The sequence below is a fragment of the Phymastichus coffea genome, unplaced genomic scaffold (genome assembly GCF_024137745.1).
Source record: "Phymastichus coffea isolate CEN01 unplaced genomic scaffold, Cenicafe_Pcof_1.1 PCOF00112, whole genome shotgun sequence".
Taxonomy (NCBI): domain Eukaryota; kingdom Metazoa; phylum Arthropoda; class Insecta; order Hymenoptera; family Eulophidae; genus Phymastichus; species Phymastichus coffea.
In genome coordinates, this window is record NW_026706923.1 from 159057 (window position 1) to 174353 (window position 15297).

General features: G+C 42.9%; 1 protein-coding gene across 2 annotated transcripts in view; it reads right to left on the reverse strand.

Annotated features, from left to right (window-relative positions):
* Window positions 1-15297, reverse strand: part of LOC131670600 (sodium channel protein para) — a 64541-nt gene that overhangs the window by 36413 nt on the left and 12831 nt on the right. For both annotated transcript variants that reach the window (XM_058946319.1, XM_058946318.1), the window contains exons 2-5: window positions 6271-6347; window positions 4592-5055; window positions 3656-3833; window positions 664-696 (exon numbers count right to left, since the gene is read on the reverse strand). In XM_058946319.1, coding sequence (XP_058802302.1) covers window positions 664-696; window positions 3656-3802 — 180 coding nt within the window. In that variant the 5' untranslated portion in view covers window positions 3803-3833; window positions 4592-5055; window positions 6271-6347. The remainder of the gene's footprint in view (window positions 1-663; window positions 697-3655; window positions 3834-4591; window positions 5056-6270; window positions 6348-15297) is intronic.

A 15297-nucleotide genomic window follows, 5' to 3' on the forward strand; every position in this document is an offset into this window, starting at 1 on the left:
CCACAATCATAAGCTGCATACTAATAATACTCAGAATCAACAAGCTACACAGATAAGCAAGTTATCTTTTTTTTCTTGTATTTAGTACTTTTTAGCTGTTTTAAACGGCGTTTTCAGCGATTGAGTGCAGTTAGCGTGTGACAGCAACAGCAACCAGAACATTTTATGTAAGAACTCGATTTCAGTACAACGCAGAAAAAAGTCCATTGGATGTTTTTGTTCGAGATTAGTTAGAAACTTGCCAATTATCTTTCAGTCAGTTGCGAAGTATTACTAGTTAAAAACAAACAAAAGACAAAAGTAGACATAACAAAATTTAACGTAAATTGAATGAAGACTTTAATATACGGACGAAGAGGGAAAGTGAAATCGAGCTAATACATTTGAGCGGGCGCTAATTATTTTCGCGTAAGCAGCAAAAAACGAAGAATATATAAACGTGAGAAAGCTTTCGAGTTGCAAGAGAGAGAAAGAGAGAGAGAGAGAGAGAGAGAAAGAGAGAGAAAGAGAGAGAGAGAGAGAGAGAAAACAGACTTTTAGCAAAAGAAAATAAGGGTAGAGCGAAAAAAAGCGTGACGTTCACGTTCTCATTTTTGATTATAGTATGGAGCAGGTTTTTATTGTTTTTACTTAGCACACACACGTGGGCGCATAAGGTCTTACTTCTTTTTTCTTTTTCTTCCGTCCATAACCCGTCTGCAATTGGAGAAAAATGGAGAAAAAACAAGTTTCGGTTACATTAAATACAGAAAGAACACACACACACACAAATAGGCGCAAACAACAGAGTGGTAAATATAGCGTAATAGATGATTTATATAATACGAGCATATTTGCCGATGATGATAGATGATGAGACAAACAAATTGTCAAAATGAGATAACAGATTTTTGAAAAAAAAATGTTGAAAAAGAAAACAGAAAGATTGTATGTTTATCCGTCGATAATTTCCATTGTAATGTCTTTCATGTCTATCCAAACGGATCAAAAAGTCATTACAAGCTTTGCTTAAAATTAGTCTAAAACTACTTGAAACCCCTTGTAGTTCAATCCCAACATGAGAAGTTTATCGGTCTCAAAACTCAAGCAATTACATAAAACTAAAAAAAGGAAAAAAAAAAGAGGAAAGGAAATAAAAATAGACTTTGATGCGGCATCGTAAAACAACGAAAGCATGAAGTATTTGCATAAAATTTAGAGAAAGAGAGACTGTAAACTTCTCGTCTGCAAAGGATGTAATGTAGTAACCTTCATTTGTATACATCAACGCTTTTTAATCAAATAGTTGTATACGTATTGCTAGAGACAAGATGTGTAGAAGGAGAACACAGAGCAATAGAAATTCTAGCATTGATATATTTAGCACGTTGATTTACGTGTATTTATACTACACACAACATAATGTAAAGATATATCACACAGATGTATGTATATATAGCGATCAATATAGCACATACTAAAGAGAAGTTACAAGAGAGATAGAAAGAGAGAGAGAGAGAGAGAGAGAGAGAGAGAGAGAGAGTTTCTGTGTATTTATATAATATAGATACATATATACGTTGGAGATGATTGGATTTGATTTCATTGTGAATTTTACCACGTATATATATGTGAAAGTTGACTGTACATCGATATATGTGTCATACATCGACGTGACATAGATTCTTCGATTTTCAACCGGACGTGACAATGTAATCGTATTCATATAGTGCTTTTTTCATTTTGGTATTACACGTTGAAGTCGAATGTGGAGATAAAAAATGAAGGCGTATTCTTTCAGTTATTTCAAATTGAATTCGTGGTTTAGTAAATGTGTGACACTCAATGAATGTATGAGAATAGAACTTGGACAATATGAAAGTAAAATCTATTCCAAAGGAATAAAATATCATTGAATCGTCACGCAATGCTATTCCCAAAACTGGTAGGCGTGAATGCAAAACGAAATGAGCCTCGAAGCACCAAATAATTAAGATCTCACTGTGGGCGTGACGCAAATAAAGAGAGAGGGAAAGATAGCTCCAAGCGCGCATCTATCAGGCTCGCGCGGCGTAATCTCAAGTAACTCGTACCTTCGCGCACACAAGCACACCCGGCGAGTCGAAGAGAGATTATAGCGCGCCATAGCGTAATGTACGAGCGGAGCGGCAAGATATTCAGGCAAGATTGACGCACAATCTCCGTACGCGTGCGCCGAAAATCGCTTTCGCACGACTTGACTGCATCGCAAGGTGTTCCGCCAGTGGAAAACGGTCAGAGTATTTTTCAAAAAGCTCGCTAGCAAGCTTATCCGGCCAATGGAAAAATCGAATAAATTCAGGAATCTTTTTCGGCAGAATACGTGCAATGGCTGTGTCGATTCTTTTTCGTATCAAAAAGTTCACTCTCATGCGGATTTTTTAAGTCTTCGAAAATCGATTGTGATATTTCAGTGTAACATTTTCTTGTAGAGTAAAAGCTCGGCTATTTACTTAAGGTACAGATTATCCCGATAATAGCGCTCTTCATTAAACTTTCTCATTATCTTGAACCCCCTCAATTTCTCAAAAGCTTTTCCCGTTAAACTGCTTAGAAGAGACGAATGATAATCTATATTGTACATGTAAGAAATCAAAAATTTTCCGACAATGACCGATAGAAAAAAAAAAAAGAAATGCAACCGCTTTCCAAAAATGAGAGAACAGAGAAAGCGGTTATTAGTGAACGAAATTCAAACAGCTACGCAAAACTCAAACGAACGAGAAAAAGTATACAGGGCGAGGGAGAACCACTCAGTAGCCACAAAGTTCTTCTCTTCTCCAGTCTGAATTCCGCGGATGCGCGCCGCTGGCCTCTTCGAGCGAACCCGCATTGCAGTTCTCCGTGATGCGTTACAGTTGCCTGGCTTGACTTGACGGAAATACACCGACACAGAAACACAGACGCGCGCCCCAGCGTTTTGCATTCAGCACTTTGCACGAAGCTAACTGCTCGAAGACTCTCGCTTTTATTTTTCTACGACAGCTACGTATCATTTTATTAATGATTGCTGCATGAATAGATTATTGCTGCATTGTCTTTGTACTTTTGGGTGATTCTCATTCCCCGAAAATTGTATTACTTATAGTAACTTTTTCATCGATGTCATTTGTTCGGCTGTACTGTTTGGCTTTGAATAATATCGAATCTCGTGAGAAACTTTTAATTACAAAATAGCTTCGCAAAATTGACTTGATAACGCACTCACTGGATAAGTTTATTATAGGGTAACCTAAATTATATTGCCATGTCGCAACACATTTCGAACAAACTATTTATGCAGCAATACACCATGTAATAACGTGTGTGGACCTCCGCAAGCATACACATATACGCGCAATGTCAAAGTACATACTACATTAACCTGAAAGAGTCATTATCAGTTAGCTATCCAACCCTGACTTTGTCGTCATCGTAGTAAAGCGGCCGATCAGCAGCTCGACCACTACGACGACGGATAATAAAAAAAGAAGCTCGCACGCGACAGAGAAAAAGAATAAAAAAAAACAATAAAAAAACAAGGTGAACTATCGGTTTATCGGACATTGTATAAATATAGTCGCGCCAGTGTTTGAGCGAGCGGCGCCCCGCAACGTAGACATCATGAAATGAAGAAGGAAAGAGAGATGGGACTTACCTCGCCTTCAGCTCTTTTTTTCTCGAGTTCTTTTTGTTTAGCAAGTTCCTCGGCGATGCGAGCCTCTATCGCTGCTAGTGATTCCCGCGTGAACGGACGGAACAAACTTCGTTCTTCCTCTGATATAGATGAAGAAACTTGGGACATTGTCTAGGCTGCACACAACTAAGCAACCTTCCTGCCAACACAACGTCATCCATCAATCGTTTATCGTCTCACATATGCGCATTTTCCATTCCCGAGTTACATTGCCACCGTCGATTGCTTCATTTTGTGCACGTGACTTGACTTTTGCTATCGACTCCCTATTTTTATTGCTTGTTCAAGCTTGATTAACGACAGATTAACTCTGCGAACTAGACGAGTCGCTCGTTTTTATCTACTTTTTTCGCACCGCAAACGATACATTGGAGCGAATAATTGTCGTTGACATTCAAAACTTTTTCTCCGCCACTGTGCAACTTCCCTTACGATGACATTACAATAGCAAGTTCGACTTCGGTATCAATCGGTTAGACAATAGAACGAAAGTTTTCCATCGTTTTCACGACCCCCTCCTTAGTTCGATAGTTTGCAGTTCATCTTGAAAATAATTCCCGGTGAAACTTCGGTAAAAGAAAGCAACGTTACAAGAATGTAACAATTATACAACTCATTGTAACTGCAATCGAGTGAAACTAACTTTGTGTGTAATAAAATAAAATAAAAACAAACTAATTGGATTTCGGTGGGGGAAGCCGCATCGGTATGAAAAATTGCAGAAAGAAAATCCGTGGTAAGACCAAAGAAACATGCGGTTTGCGATAAGCCGAGTAAAATTATTGTTGGCGCGACGAGTTACGGCAGCAAGCCGTGAGTCGAAGGCCTGCCTGTCGACTGGTATCAACCGAGATGTAACTCGAAAATGCGTCTGGATGAGAAGTGGCGAGGAGCTACCTTGCTATCGGTGCTAACAACGGTTTCGGAAATGCCGGTCGCTTGTGTAGCGCGATGAGCGAATTCGATCCTGGCTTCGTCGCTTGAGCTGCGTTCTGCGGCCGCAACGGCTGCTGCTTGCCGCAGCCAATGACCTCCGCGTGATCCAGGCTAGATGTGACGATGACGGCGACACGTGCCGGACGGATGATGGCGAATTCGGCTGCTGGGCGCCACCAGTGACGAGTTGGCGACGACCCTTCTGTCGACGGCTACTGCTATTCGTAGTCCTCCGTGATCGCTGCTCGCTGCGCGCGCCCTGCTGCTGCTGCTCTTCTTCTTCCTCCAGTTGCGGCGACTCGATCGACGACGACACTAATTCTTCTTCGCGTGCAACCAATGACAGAGAACGCGCTGAGGCAGTGCCTGGTTTACTGGGGCCCGTACTACACCTCGAACCAAGATTTCTCATGTCCGACCTGCTGCTTCAGGATTTTTCCCAAAAACAAGTTTTCGGTTAGATTTATCGATCCCACTATGCTCTTCGTCTTTATTTTTCAGCTAGACTTCTGCGTGCGCTCAGCTCTCGAGATTCCGAGCTCGCGAGTTTCCGATCAGCGCGAACTCTCGAGTTGTTCTTCAGCCTGGCTTATGAATTGACGCTAAACCGTCGAGAGTTTGCGAGTTCCTGCACTGCTAAATTCAATTTCGAAATTATGCGTGACCGTTTTTGAGGAGCTTCGAGAAAGCTTGGAACCTTCGAACTGGCACGGAGCTCCGAGCCTCGAGCCGTGCGTGAATTGAGGAAGCACGTGCTTGAGTAGTCGCAGCCGTCGCAGAAGACTAATTGTTATATAGAATAAGGCGCGTGCACGGGACCTTTTTTTTTAGACTGAAACTCCCGTAATAAATTCTACTTGCTTTTAATTTAAACACGATTCAGCTGAGATTTTCAATAAGTATGGATTTCTGGTTGGACTGAAAAATGTTAATGAAATGACGCACCTTTATCTCGTTTCAATTGAATTATTGCGTAGAACAAACAAGAATTTCAAGCTAGGAGCACAAGGAGCATTTCCACCTTGGAAACGAAAAAATTGTAATAAAAGAATGTACTTTCTCGCGCAGCTGAAAAACAAATAAACTTGGATAATTGCTGTCAATGTAAGCTGCAACTCTAGGAAGAAGAGAAAAGAAGGAGGTGCGAGGGGGGAAAAAAGGAAGAAAGTGGTATTGCAAGGGAGAGAGAAGGAAAGAGTGAGATCCTTGACCGTCTTTTGTCAGCACTTTTAATTAACAGTTGCGTGTCGCAGTGCTAATAGCCGTTTCAGCCCGATAATTTTTCTGCAATTAGGTGCCTGTTGAACCGACGTACTCTTTCGCTCTTTCGCTCTCCCGTCGGGCAGCTTTATTTTTGTATTGACGGAGGCAGGTATTAAAGCACTGATGAGACTTCTAATGCGCGCTGCTATGCACTAAGCTCGTATTTAACTAAAAGAGCGTACAAAGGTAGCTCGGTGTGCCGCGTCGCCCGATAAATCAGATCGATCGTGACATTTGAGGCGCTTTCGAAGCAAGCGCCCACCTTGAGAATCGAATTCCATCAAAAATGGTGTATTTAGTACGGTGCGCGTGAAATTTGTTGGATCACGCGCGATATCTCGGATAATTCTAGTAAAAGACGAGATCCATATACTTACGTATACATGAAGCGGCGGTTATAATCAATCTGATATCAGAATTATCATAGTATACTCCGCGTCAGTCAAATTTGTATCTGCAACATATCAAGAAGAGAAACAGTGTATTAGTAAGCGATAACAGTGTCTGACAACCGCAACAACGGGCAAGAAAGGGCTTTCGGCAAGTTGCGAATGGATCGTTGATCGATCGCGAAAAATGGGTCAATGGGGAAAGCTGTCGCTTTTAATTGGGAAACGGGCGGCACGTCGGAGCTGAATTAAAATTCGCTACCTGACGATTTCGCGGCTGCGCACGACCGGACGACGCGCGAATCCATTATAAGCGGCTTATTCATAAGACCTCCGTAAGTCAGTTACGTTGCGCGACACCGACTAAACTGCCGCTACAACGCAAACTTGTCGCTCGCTATTTAGCAAACATGTTATATCTCGTTTATCAATCTCCGCTTATTCCGACTGACTCTGGTACCGCAGATTTGGCTTCGATATTTACACGTTGCATGCTCGTTTATTGGTTATTTCCTACTAAAGTCAACAAAAACCCATCATAACCAATTGAACAGTAACCAATTCACTTGCATGAATTGGTTACTTTGGCCGATGGGCTTTTTATTACTCTTACTCTATACCAGTCGCATCGAGTATAATAAACAAGCCATCAATGGCGCAATTCGTTGAATCAACAAAGCAAACACATAACACATGGTCGTCCCCGCAAACTCGCGCAAAGTACGCCTCGATTATCAACAATTCGCTGCATGTCGGAGCTCTCTCAAACTAATTTCAATGAATATCGCTGTGCGCGTTTACGAGCGCAACTTTGTCAATTCAGGAGGAGGTGGCTGCCTAACAGCTCCACTTTCGAAGAAGGAGCGCGATTCTTCATCCGGTCGTAAAACAAGTTTGTTTTCCGCGAGGAACGCAAATGAAAGGAGAAACGAGGTCGGCACACCGATTTTCCACCAGTTTTTACTTTTTTGCGCACGCGCATTCAATTGGCACGCCGCACACCACATATAGTCTTCAGTTGGCTTCTTGCTCTCTCTCTCTCTCTCTCTCTCTCTCTCTCTCTCTCTCTCTCTCTCTCTCTCTCTCTCTTCTCTCTCGCTCATGAGATTTGTCGACGCTCGCATGCGTCGCGCTTACCAGGACGATGGACTATCATCAGTGAACGACGAGACATTTGTGCCGTACAAATTGGATGACTTCGGGAAAGTAATTGTCCTTCCGTGCTTACAGAAGCTTCATTAATTCATTTTTATTCCAATCTCAGCCAGCCAAATCCATCGGCTGCGAACATTCGGTCGCGAAGAACAAATCAAATTGAAATTCTCTTGCAATTTACACATACAGTCGTGCATGATCAATCAAATCGGGCCAATTAAAGTGCGAGAAAGAAACCACGCCTGCGCATGTCGCGTGGTCCAGTGTCCTTTACTTGACTATTCATTCATCCTACATAGGAGCGAACGAGAGGAAGAGAGAAAGCGAGGCACAACATATGTCACGCTACAGGCCTTTGGGAGTCGAAAGTGACGCAGAGCTTCTCCCCTCTCTCTCTCTCACACACTTTCCTCCCTTTACGCGCGCTTACGTATGTGTGCGGGGATATTTGTCTTTTGGGGACGACTACGATGGTTTCTCGCATTTTATTGATCTGTTTGCGCGCAACTCAATGCGGCGCGCGCGCGCGAGAGAGCGAGCGATCGAGTTATCATTTGCGCGCTAAGTGGACGCGAAAGCTAGAGCGGATTATTATTTCCAATCGATCCTTTCGCCTCGTCTCAGCGACGACGACGACACGCCCAATTACGCTCGTATGCGTGCGTTCTTTCCTTGGTGCCGCGTGAGCTTCCTAATGTCATCATTTGTCTAGGTTTATAGCGCGAGGCGAGGGCCGTTAAGACACTACCGCCGTGCGAGGAACAACACTTTTAAGGCGCGCGCGCGCTCTCTCACTCTTTCTTTGACTTCTATATCCTTTAGTTTTATCGCCACTGCTGCTTCTTCTTTCTTTCTTAATTCCAGCCTGGAAAACTACGTCAATTTTATATGCCCTGCCAGTGTAAATAAATAAAGACTCGCTGCTACTTTTAACGATCAATCAACCAACAATATACAAAACTTTCTTCCTCGTTCTTGCATTCTCGCGGAGTCCATTCATTCTTCGCGCCTAATTCTTCAAAATTCAACGGCAAGATGAATCGTCACGAAGGATTTCCGTTATCTCTTTAAAAAAAAAAAAGAGAGAAAGAAAAAAAAGCCGTCAATCTCTGTACATACAGCACTTACCACCTGACAGGACACATCTGAATCTCAAGCCACTTTCCTCGAAGAGACTCGAGTAGAGATATTATGCTCCGCTTCCCTTGATTTGGAGAAAATCTTACGGACATTCTGGTGGCTACGAACCCTCGTGGCAAGCGACCTTCCCTATCGCACAGCCTCGCGTGCCAAATTTGAAATCAATACTTCGGAACGGATTGAAAGGACGCGATGCCGACAGCTGTCAATTGCCCAGGCGCCTTTGTAAAATGGCCGGGAAAGAAAGCTAAGGCAGAGATATAGTCCGACGCGCGTACGTCGGTCGGATTGTTTCGACAAGTCGATGTGGGCGGGCCGCTATTATACGCTGAGAGTGCTGCTGTGACGTCAATATATTTGATCAGTGAGCGCTACAATGCCGAATGGCGCTGACGGTGCGAATATACAAATGATGCCAACGGTAAGCGACTTTTCACCGCGACAGAGCGGAATATTGTGCCTGTTTTTATATGTATTTTTGCGTCGACGAGCTCATCGTCGGCTCATGGTTTATATACGAAATTTGTAATACCGATGTTGATTGAGTACCGGCAAGGACTTTTCTTTTTATTTTTGTAAGCTTGACTTTGCCAAGCTTCTATAACTCTTGAGCGAACTGACTTTGATGACGACAGGGCTTTACTTGGTTTTTTAGCCTGTGTTCGCTCAGTCAAATTTATGGGAAATAAAATAAAAATATATTTTACAAGCATAAATAAAAAGACCATGAACTTATAAGTTGATCGTATATCCTTATATATGTTTCTCGAGTAACTAGGACTATACGTAATGCAACTTCAACGGAGTCGTAAGTAGAACATCAACGTTGTGTTCGTAGGCATATAGATATTTTTCCCAAAATCTTCATCGCTGATTAAACGTTTTTAATATTTATCTGTGCAAATGAATAGTTAACCCAATTGTTTAATAATTATACTAAAAAGTATTAGAAAAATGAATTGAAGAACATTTGTGCCGTGAATGACGCTTATCATTCGAAATACGTGGACAAATATTGACTATAAGACGAATAAGAATGTTAGTTGCGATTAAAGTTTGATTCAGAAAAAAAAGATATGGTCTCGCTGGAAGAACCCAACAAGAAGCTTGGAGAAAAGGGAAAAAAAGAGAAAACAAGAATATGTCAATACCCTTGATAGAACGCCTAACTGCAATCATTCATTCGCGTGAAAATCTCGTCCGTCGCTGTCTCTCTTCCCTCGGAGAAGAAACGAAGTTGATCTCGTGTTCATTAATAAACCCCAGGAAGCTTAGAAGTGGAAGGCCCCCGTTTAGCTTTGATACGCGGAGACACGCGCTAGGCGCAATCAATTAGAGCGCGCAGCAGTCGCTCGGCAGCGGCAGCGGCAGCAGCAGCGTCTACGTTCGCGCGCGAGGGGGCTCCAGTGCGCCGGCGCGACGCTACGTGTACGTTGCGGAAAAATGTTGTCATGGCGACCACTGCGCCGTGCGCGCGCAAAAGCTCTCCCCGGAGAGATCTTACTTTTGCCCGGCTGTGCTCTATTGCTCCGCTGACACAGAAAAGGCGACGTGTGCGGCCGTCGTCGCTCCAACGGCGCGGGCCGAATCGAGGGGAAGCCTCTCTGCCGCTCGCGCTTCATCTTCCGCTCCTCTCGCCTTTGATCTTCGCGGCCAGCCTCCCTGCGAGCCGAGGCTTATCGGATTTTACCGAGAGCGACGCTTTCTCGGCTTCGATTCCCATCGACGTGTTCGGCAGCCACGGCCGACGACGCATTCTTCCCTCGGACTTTTCAAGGCGAGCTGCTTCATGCGTGTACGCCTGGCGATGCGAATCGCATTTAGCGAAGTGTTCCCTCGTTTGTCGCAGCGAGCGCTCGATCGATTACAGCTTGCGCGTCGTATCTCAACTGCGTCCACCCGTACACCGCAACGACACGAGTCTGCACACTGTGCATTACCTGTGCGGCACGAACTAAGCTAACTTTGCTAGTCGATCGGAAGTTACTCCGATGAAAAGTGTAACCGAGCGGTGTACTGCTAGATTCTCTGAAATACTTCCCGACAGGCGCGTAACTCAAAGCACGTACGGCAATTGAATTTCTCGTGCAGGGTGAAACGATATTACCGAGAACGAATGTATCAGGCGCACAAAGCCATCGTGCCCATTGGATCGGGAGAAGGGACTTTTCCGACGGGGAAATTAAGTCCGGCAGTTTCGCTGCAACTCGAGCTCGGATTTCAAATTTCAAAATCGACGAGGCGGAAAGCACGCAAAGTAAGGACGAATATTTTTCAACGTTAACTCTTCCACTTGCGGGGCAAGCGCTCGACACCGATGAAATCGTCCGATCGCCGATACAGGAATATTCGCGTCGCATCTCAAAGAATCCGCAATGGCTAGCTTGGCTCATGAAACTTTCAGAGCGCCGAATTTCCGCGAGCGCTCGATTCCAAGTAAAGTGCAACGGGTCAAGGCAGTTTATCAGCGACGAAAAGCAAAAGCGCCCGAGCGTGTCCGCCCACGACACGACACATGCACACGCGTAGTTACTTTCTAGATACAGCCATTGCTGCACGAGAAGCTTCAGTGTCAAGCTTAACGCGATAAGCCGGATCGTCGATCGATACTGCGTATATTCCTACTCCTACTCCTACGCTATCCGCGATGCACGCTCGCACGTAACCGCTTTCTCCAATTCCGATTGATTTATCGGGCCGCATGTGCATTCGAGAGCGACGCGTGTGTGCGTGCCTGGGCGTAGGCCCGACGGGAATCGTTTCACAATTGCCGTTTTCGTTGGCAGCAGTTTTCGACTCTTCTATGCGCGACGCTCGCCAATGGTTTCTTCTTAGGCAACTTCTTTTATGTCGTTGCCACGAGTTCTATACATTACTAATGTCGATGCTTTCGATGTTCGAACGCGCGGTTCTCGGTTAATTATTTCTATTATGGCCACTGACCTGATTGATACGAGAGTGTTTCCAAGTTATCACTGAGAATAAATTACGTGTATGAAAATCGTTTGTTAAATAGAAAAACGTTGTGATGGTGTGTTTGGAACTCCCATTAGTATAGCAACGCATATTGAGTGCGTTTCTATTTTTTGAAAATAAGATGTTGCATTTCTTTCATTCCGCAAAATAGAATATTTTTCATAATTTAATAGATGACATTCGAGTAATTCATTGTACATCTGTGAACTCGGATATAGTTTTATTCTCAGTTGCACAAAATCTAAGCAATAGATCACAAAATCACAACAACAAAAATGAGAAAACCCAATTTTGGGCTTATTACTTGGCAATGCCCCTCGCTGTACGACATTTCAATATGCATAATACCAACTCACGTCAAGCAAATACATATATATATGTATATAATGCTGGAGGCTCTCTTTTTATTTTCCAGGAACAATTGAATACTTCATTGAGTCGCGTGTTTGTACATCTCCACCAAATCGATATAAAAATGAGTGGCACTTGTCGTAGTCATTATTTGAATTTTTCAAATAACGACTAGATAAAGGATTTATGCCAAACTCACACTCTGCGATTTTCAACCTGACTATAGCGCTCTAACGTTTACTTTTTTTCCAGGATGATGTTTTCTGATGTATACATACGTGAATTTGTCGCGTTAGCATACCCGAAAATTAAATTCTAATAGTGCAGTCGTTTTTTCATCAAAAATGAAATTTATATGATGTCTAGCGAAATACGGAAATCGACACAATATTTTTCACGACAGCCTTTCTGCTTGTGTACTTTTAAAAATAAAACTATACCATATTTTTTGCCTGTTTTCCAGATCAAAAAAATTCAAAAATAAATCCGACAACGGAAATCGTGAAAGCATTTTTACAATAAAAAAAAAAGAAAGAATCGAAATTTCAAATAAAACCCTTTTGAACAAAATTCTCAAACGCATCTCTCGAATAACCGAGATAACGTAATACGTAGCGTGATACGCTCGCAAACTCGAGTATCAAAGATCGCCAAGCGAATGGTATTCGCGATAGAACCTCGCGACAAACAAACGAAATTCCAATATCAAACGGCAAAAAAAAAACGAAAGAGGAAACAGTTGAAAGAAAACTGCGCACGCACGAGCGAAAAAAGAAAAGAGCAGCCGTTGATTTCTTGTTTCCATAGGTTCAAGGACGGATTTGTATTTGTTACGACGAGATCGATGGAGATCTTTCTTGTGCGTTTATGCGCCACCTACATATCGTGGTGACTCTACATACAAGGGTATTTCTCGGAACAGACGCGTTATAAGAGAGCGTGGCTCTCTTTCTCTCACGTCTGCGCCTGCGGCTACAAGAAAATCACTCGTAATCAATTCAAAGTTACGAATGCCCTGGGCGCGAGGCTTATATTCGCCCAGAAGAGGAATGATGCCGCTTGCCGGACATTTATTCAAACCGGTCGAGCGCAACAGCTTGACGCAGATTGGGCTCGATGGCATTTGCACCAGGCGATGTACGCAAGCCAATAGCGGGCGGCAGATATGAAGTCAACGCGATATCTTTTTAACGCTAGAGTGCAATTTCCCGACGTCGGGCCGATGCGACACTGTACGTAGTCATGCTCGCGCAAGCGACTCTAGTTCCGTCGTTAAAATCCTGACGCGCGGACGGACGAAACTATGTGCTTGTGACACGCAATGCAAAGATTTATTGCGGCGATGAATTGCCCCGACATTCGAATGCTAATTGCGCGCATTAAAATTTGTGTAGGGTGCCGCTACTACTGCTGACTGAAAGAGAGAGAGAGAGAGAAAGAGAGAGAGAGAGAGAGAGAGAGAGAGAGAGAGAGGATGTCGTTGCCTAACGGTGTTTCAGTCTGCACTTGGAGCGAGGACTGCGACGCTCGAGTTCAAGTTTTCACTGAGTTTCTTTCTTCATTGACCTTAGTACTACAAAATGGCATTTCAATTAGAAAAATAAGATTTTGTTTCGCCAGGCGACATTCGAACGGTCGCAAAGAAGAAAGGAAATAAAGAATCCCACATGCAGATCTGGAGCAGAGGCTGGAATATCCGAAGCTTAGCCCGTCCGATAATCGAAACCGAATAGCGGGCGTATATACGATTGGCTGATGGCAGCGAGCGTCGGACCAGCATTCGATGGGTATCGCGGGCTCGCGCCACTGCCGCCTCGTTAAAGCTCGTCAAAAGCCCATTTCCTGTCGTGGGATGACGCACCGTTGCGCCTCTCGACACGAGGCTTCGTATCTTCATCTCTCTTACCCCCGCTGCACGGCTACGTAATGGCAATCCCGCCGAAAGAAAAAGTGCCCTTAAAGTAATTTAACCCGTCGTCACGCGTGCTCGTCACGCCCTTTTTTGCTCATAGACGTGCTCACGTCGATCAGACCGAGAACCTGATTTTTCGCGGTGTCCCTTTGATAATCTTTCGGAATTCAATAGAAACCAAATAGTGTTGGCATAAATCTGAATTTAAAATCGTATTTTACGCCTCAAAATAGGTCAGACACTGTATCTTGGCTTATTTTTTTACTCAAAGCTTTACCCTCGCATAGCTTACCAAATATAAATTTGGCTCAGACGTGTCCTTTTACAGCTTCAATGGCAATCAGTTTTTTTATGCTGTGCAGCAGTTTGCAAAGCTCTGCAATCACCGAACATTTTAAGGAAAAATAAAACAAGATATAGTTTTCGACACACTTCCAGCCATATAATTCAAAATTGGAGTTAAATTAAGGCTAACACCAGTTTTTAACAAAATTCATTGTATTTATAGCTTTTTTATCTTTACTTTATTTTAGCAAAGAAAGGGTGTCACAAATACTCCCAGAGATGAACCTAATTTTTTTTAGTTATAGATATATATGGAACGTTGGAAACCCCGCTTGCTCAAACATTGCTGATGATAAAAAATGACCAATCTCCTTCAAAGAGGAAATTATTTTGAAGAATGGAATACATTTCTGACTTTTCATACGACAGCTGAATTTTTGGACTTTTTCAGATGGAAAAAACCATGATCATGCGTCTACTTAAGAATCGCAATTGGTGTCCAAAGACGAATAGTAAATACATCAAGAATAATTTTCGATATATTTCAACAACTTTTTTCAACGCAGACAAAGATGGTATGGAACCATTTTAAATCATAATTATTCGCATCGAATTAAAAAAAGTCATCTCAGTAAGACAAACTTTCAATCATCCGAAGTAGGATCTGAACCGAAAAGAAAGAAAAACAGTCCGCAGAAGTTACGCAGTCAGTCTTTCCGTCTTGGTGTCGTTTTAGCACGACTGTTGGGTACATATAGCTATACATTGCAGTACAGCTACATGAAAAGCAAGTCGTAATAATGGAACTTTATTTCTGTCTAGGCGCTATATTTGAAACAATATATACACGAGAGAGGCATGTTTCGTCTTTGTTACGTGTTCACAATGAGTTTCATGAATGGATTAGCCGTCTATATGAATATTCATTGAGAATATTCCCAAAGCGAACTTATTTTTCCTTTATATCTGAAAGACGTAAAACAAACGATAATAATTTTTTCTCTCGACGCACAAGCAAAAGAGGGGAGTTTCCAATTCAATTAGATATCTTTACGTAGTTTTCGTAGGTATAGGGTTTCACCTTACAATCAGATAGATCTCTCCTGGTAATCAACCAACTTCCGAAATCACGAGGCTACAGAAGAAGTAGTGTAATACAGATTGCCCGTATAATCTCGTAACACTTGTTCGTTAAT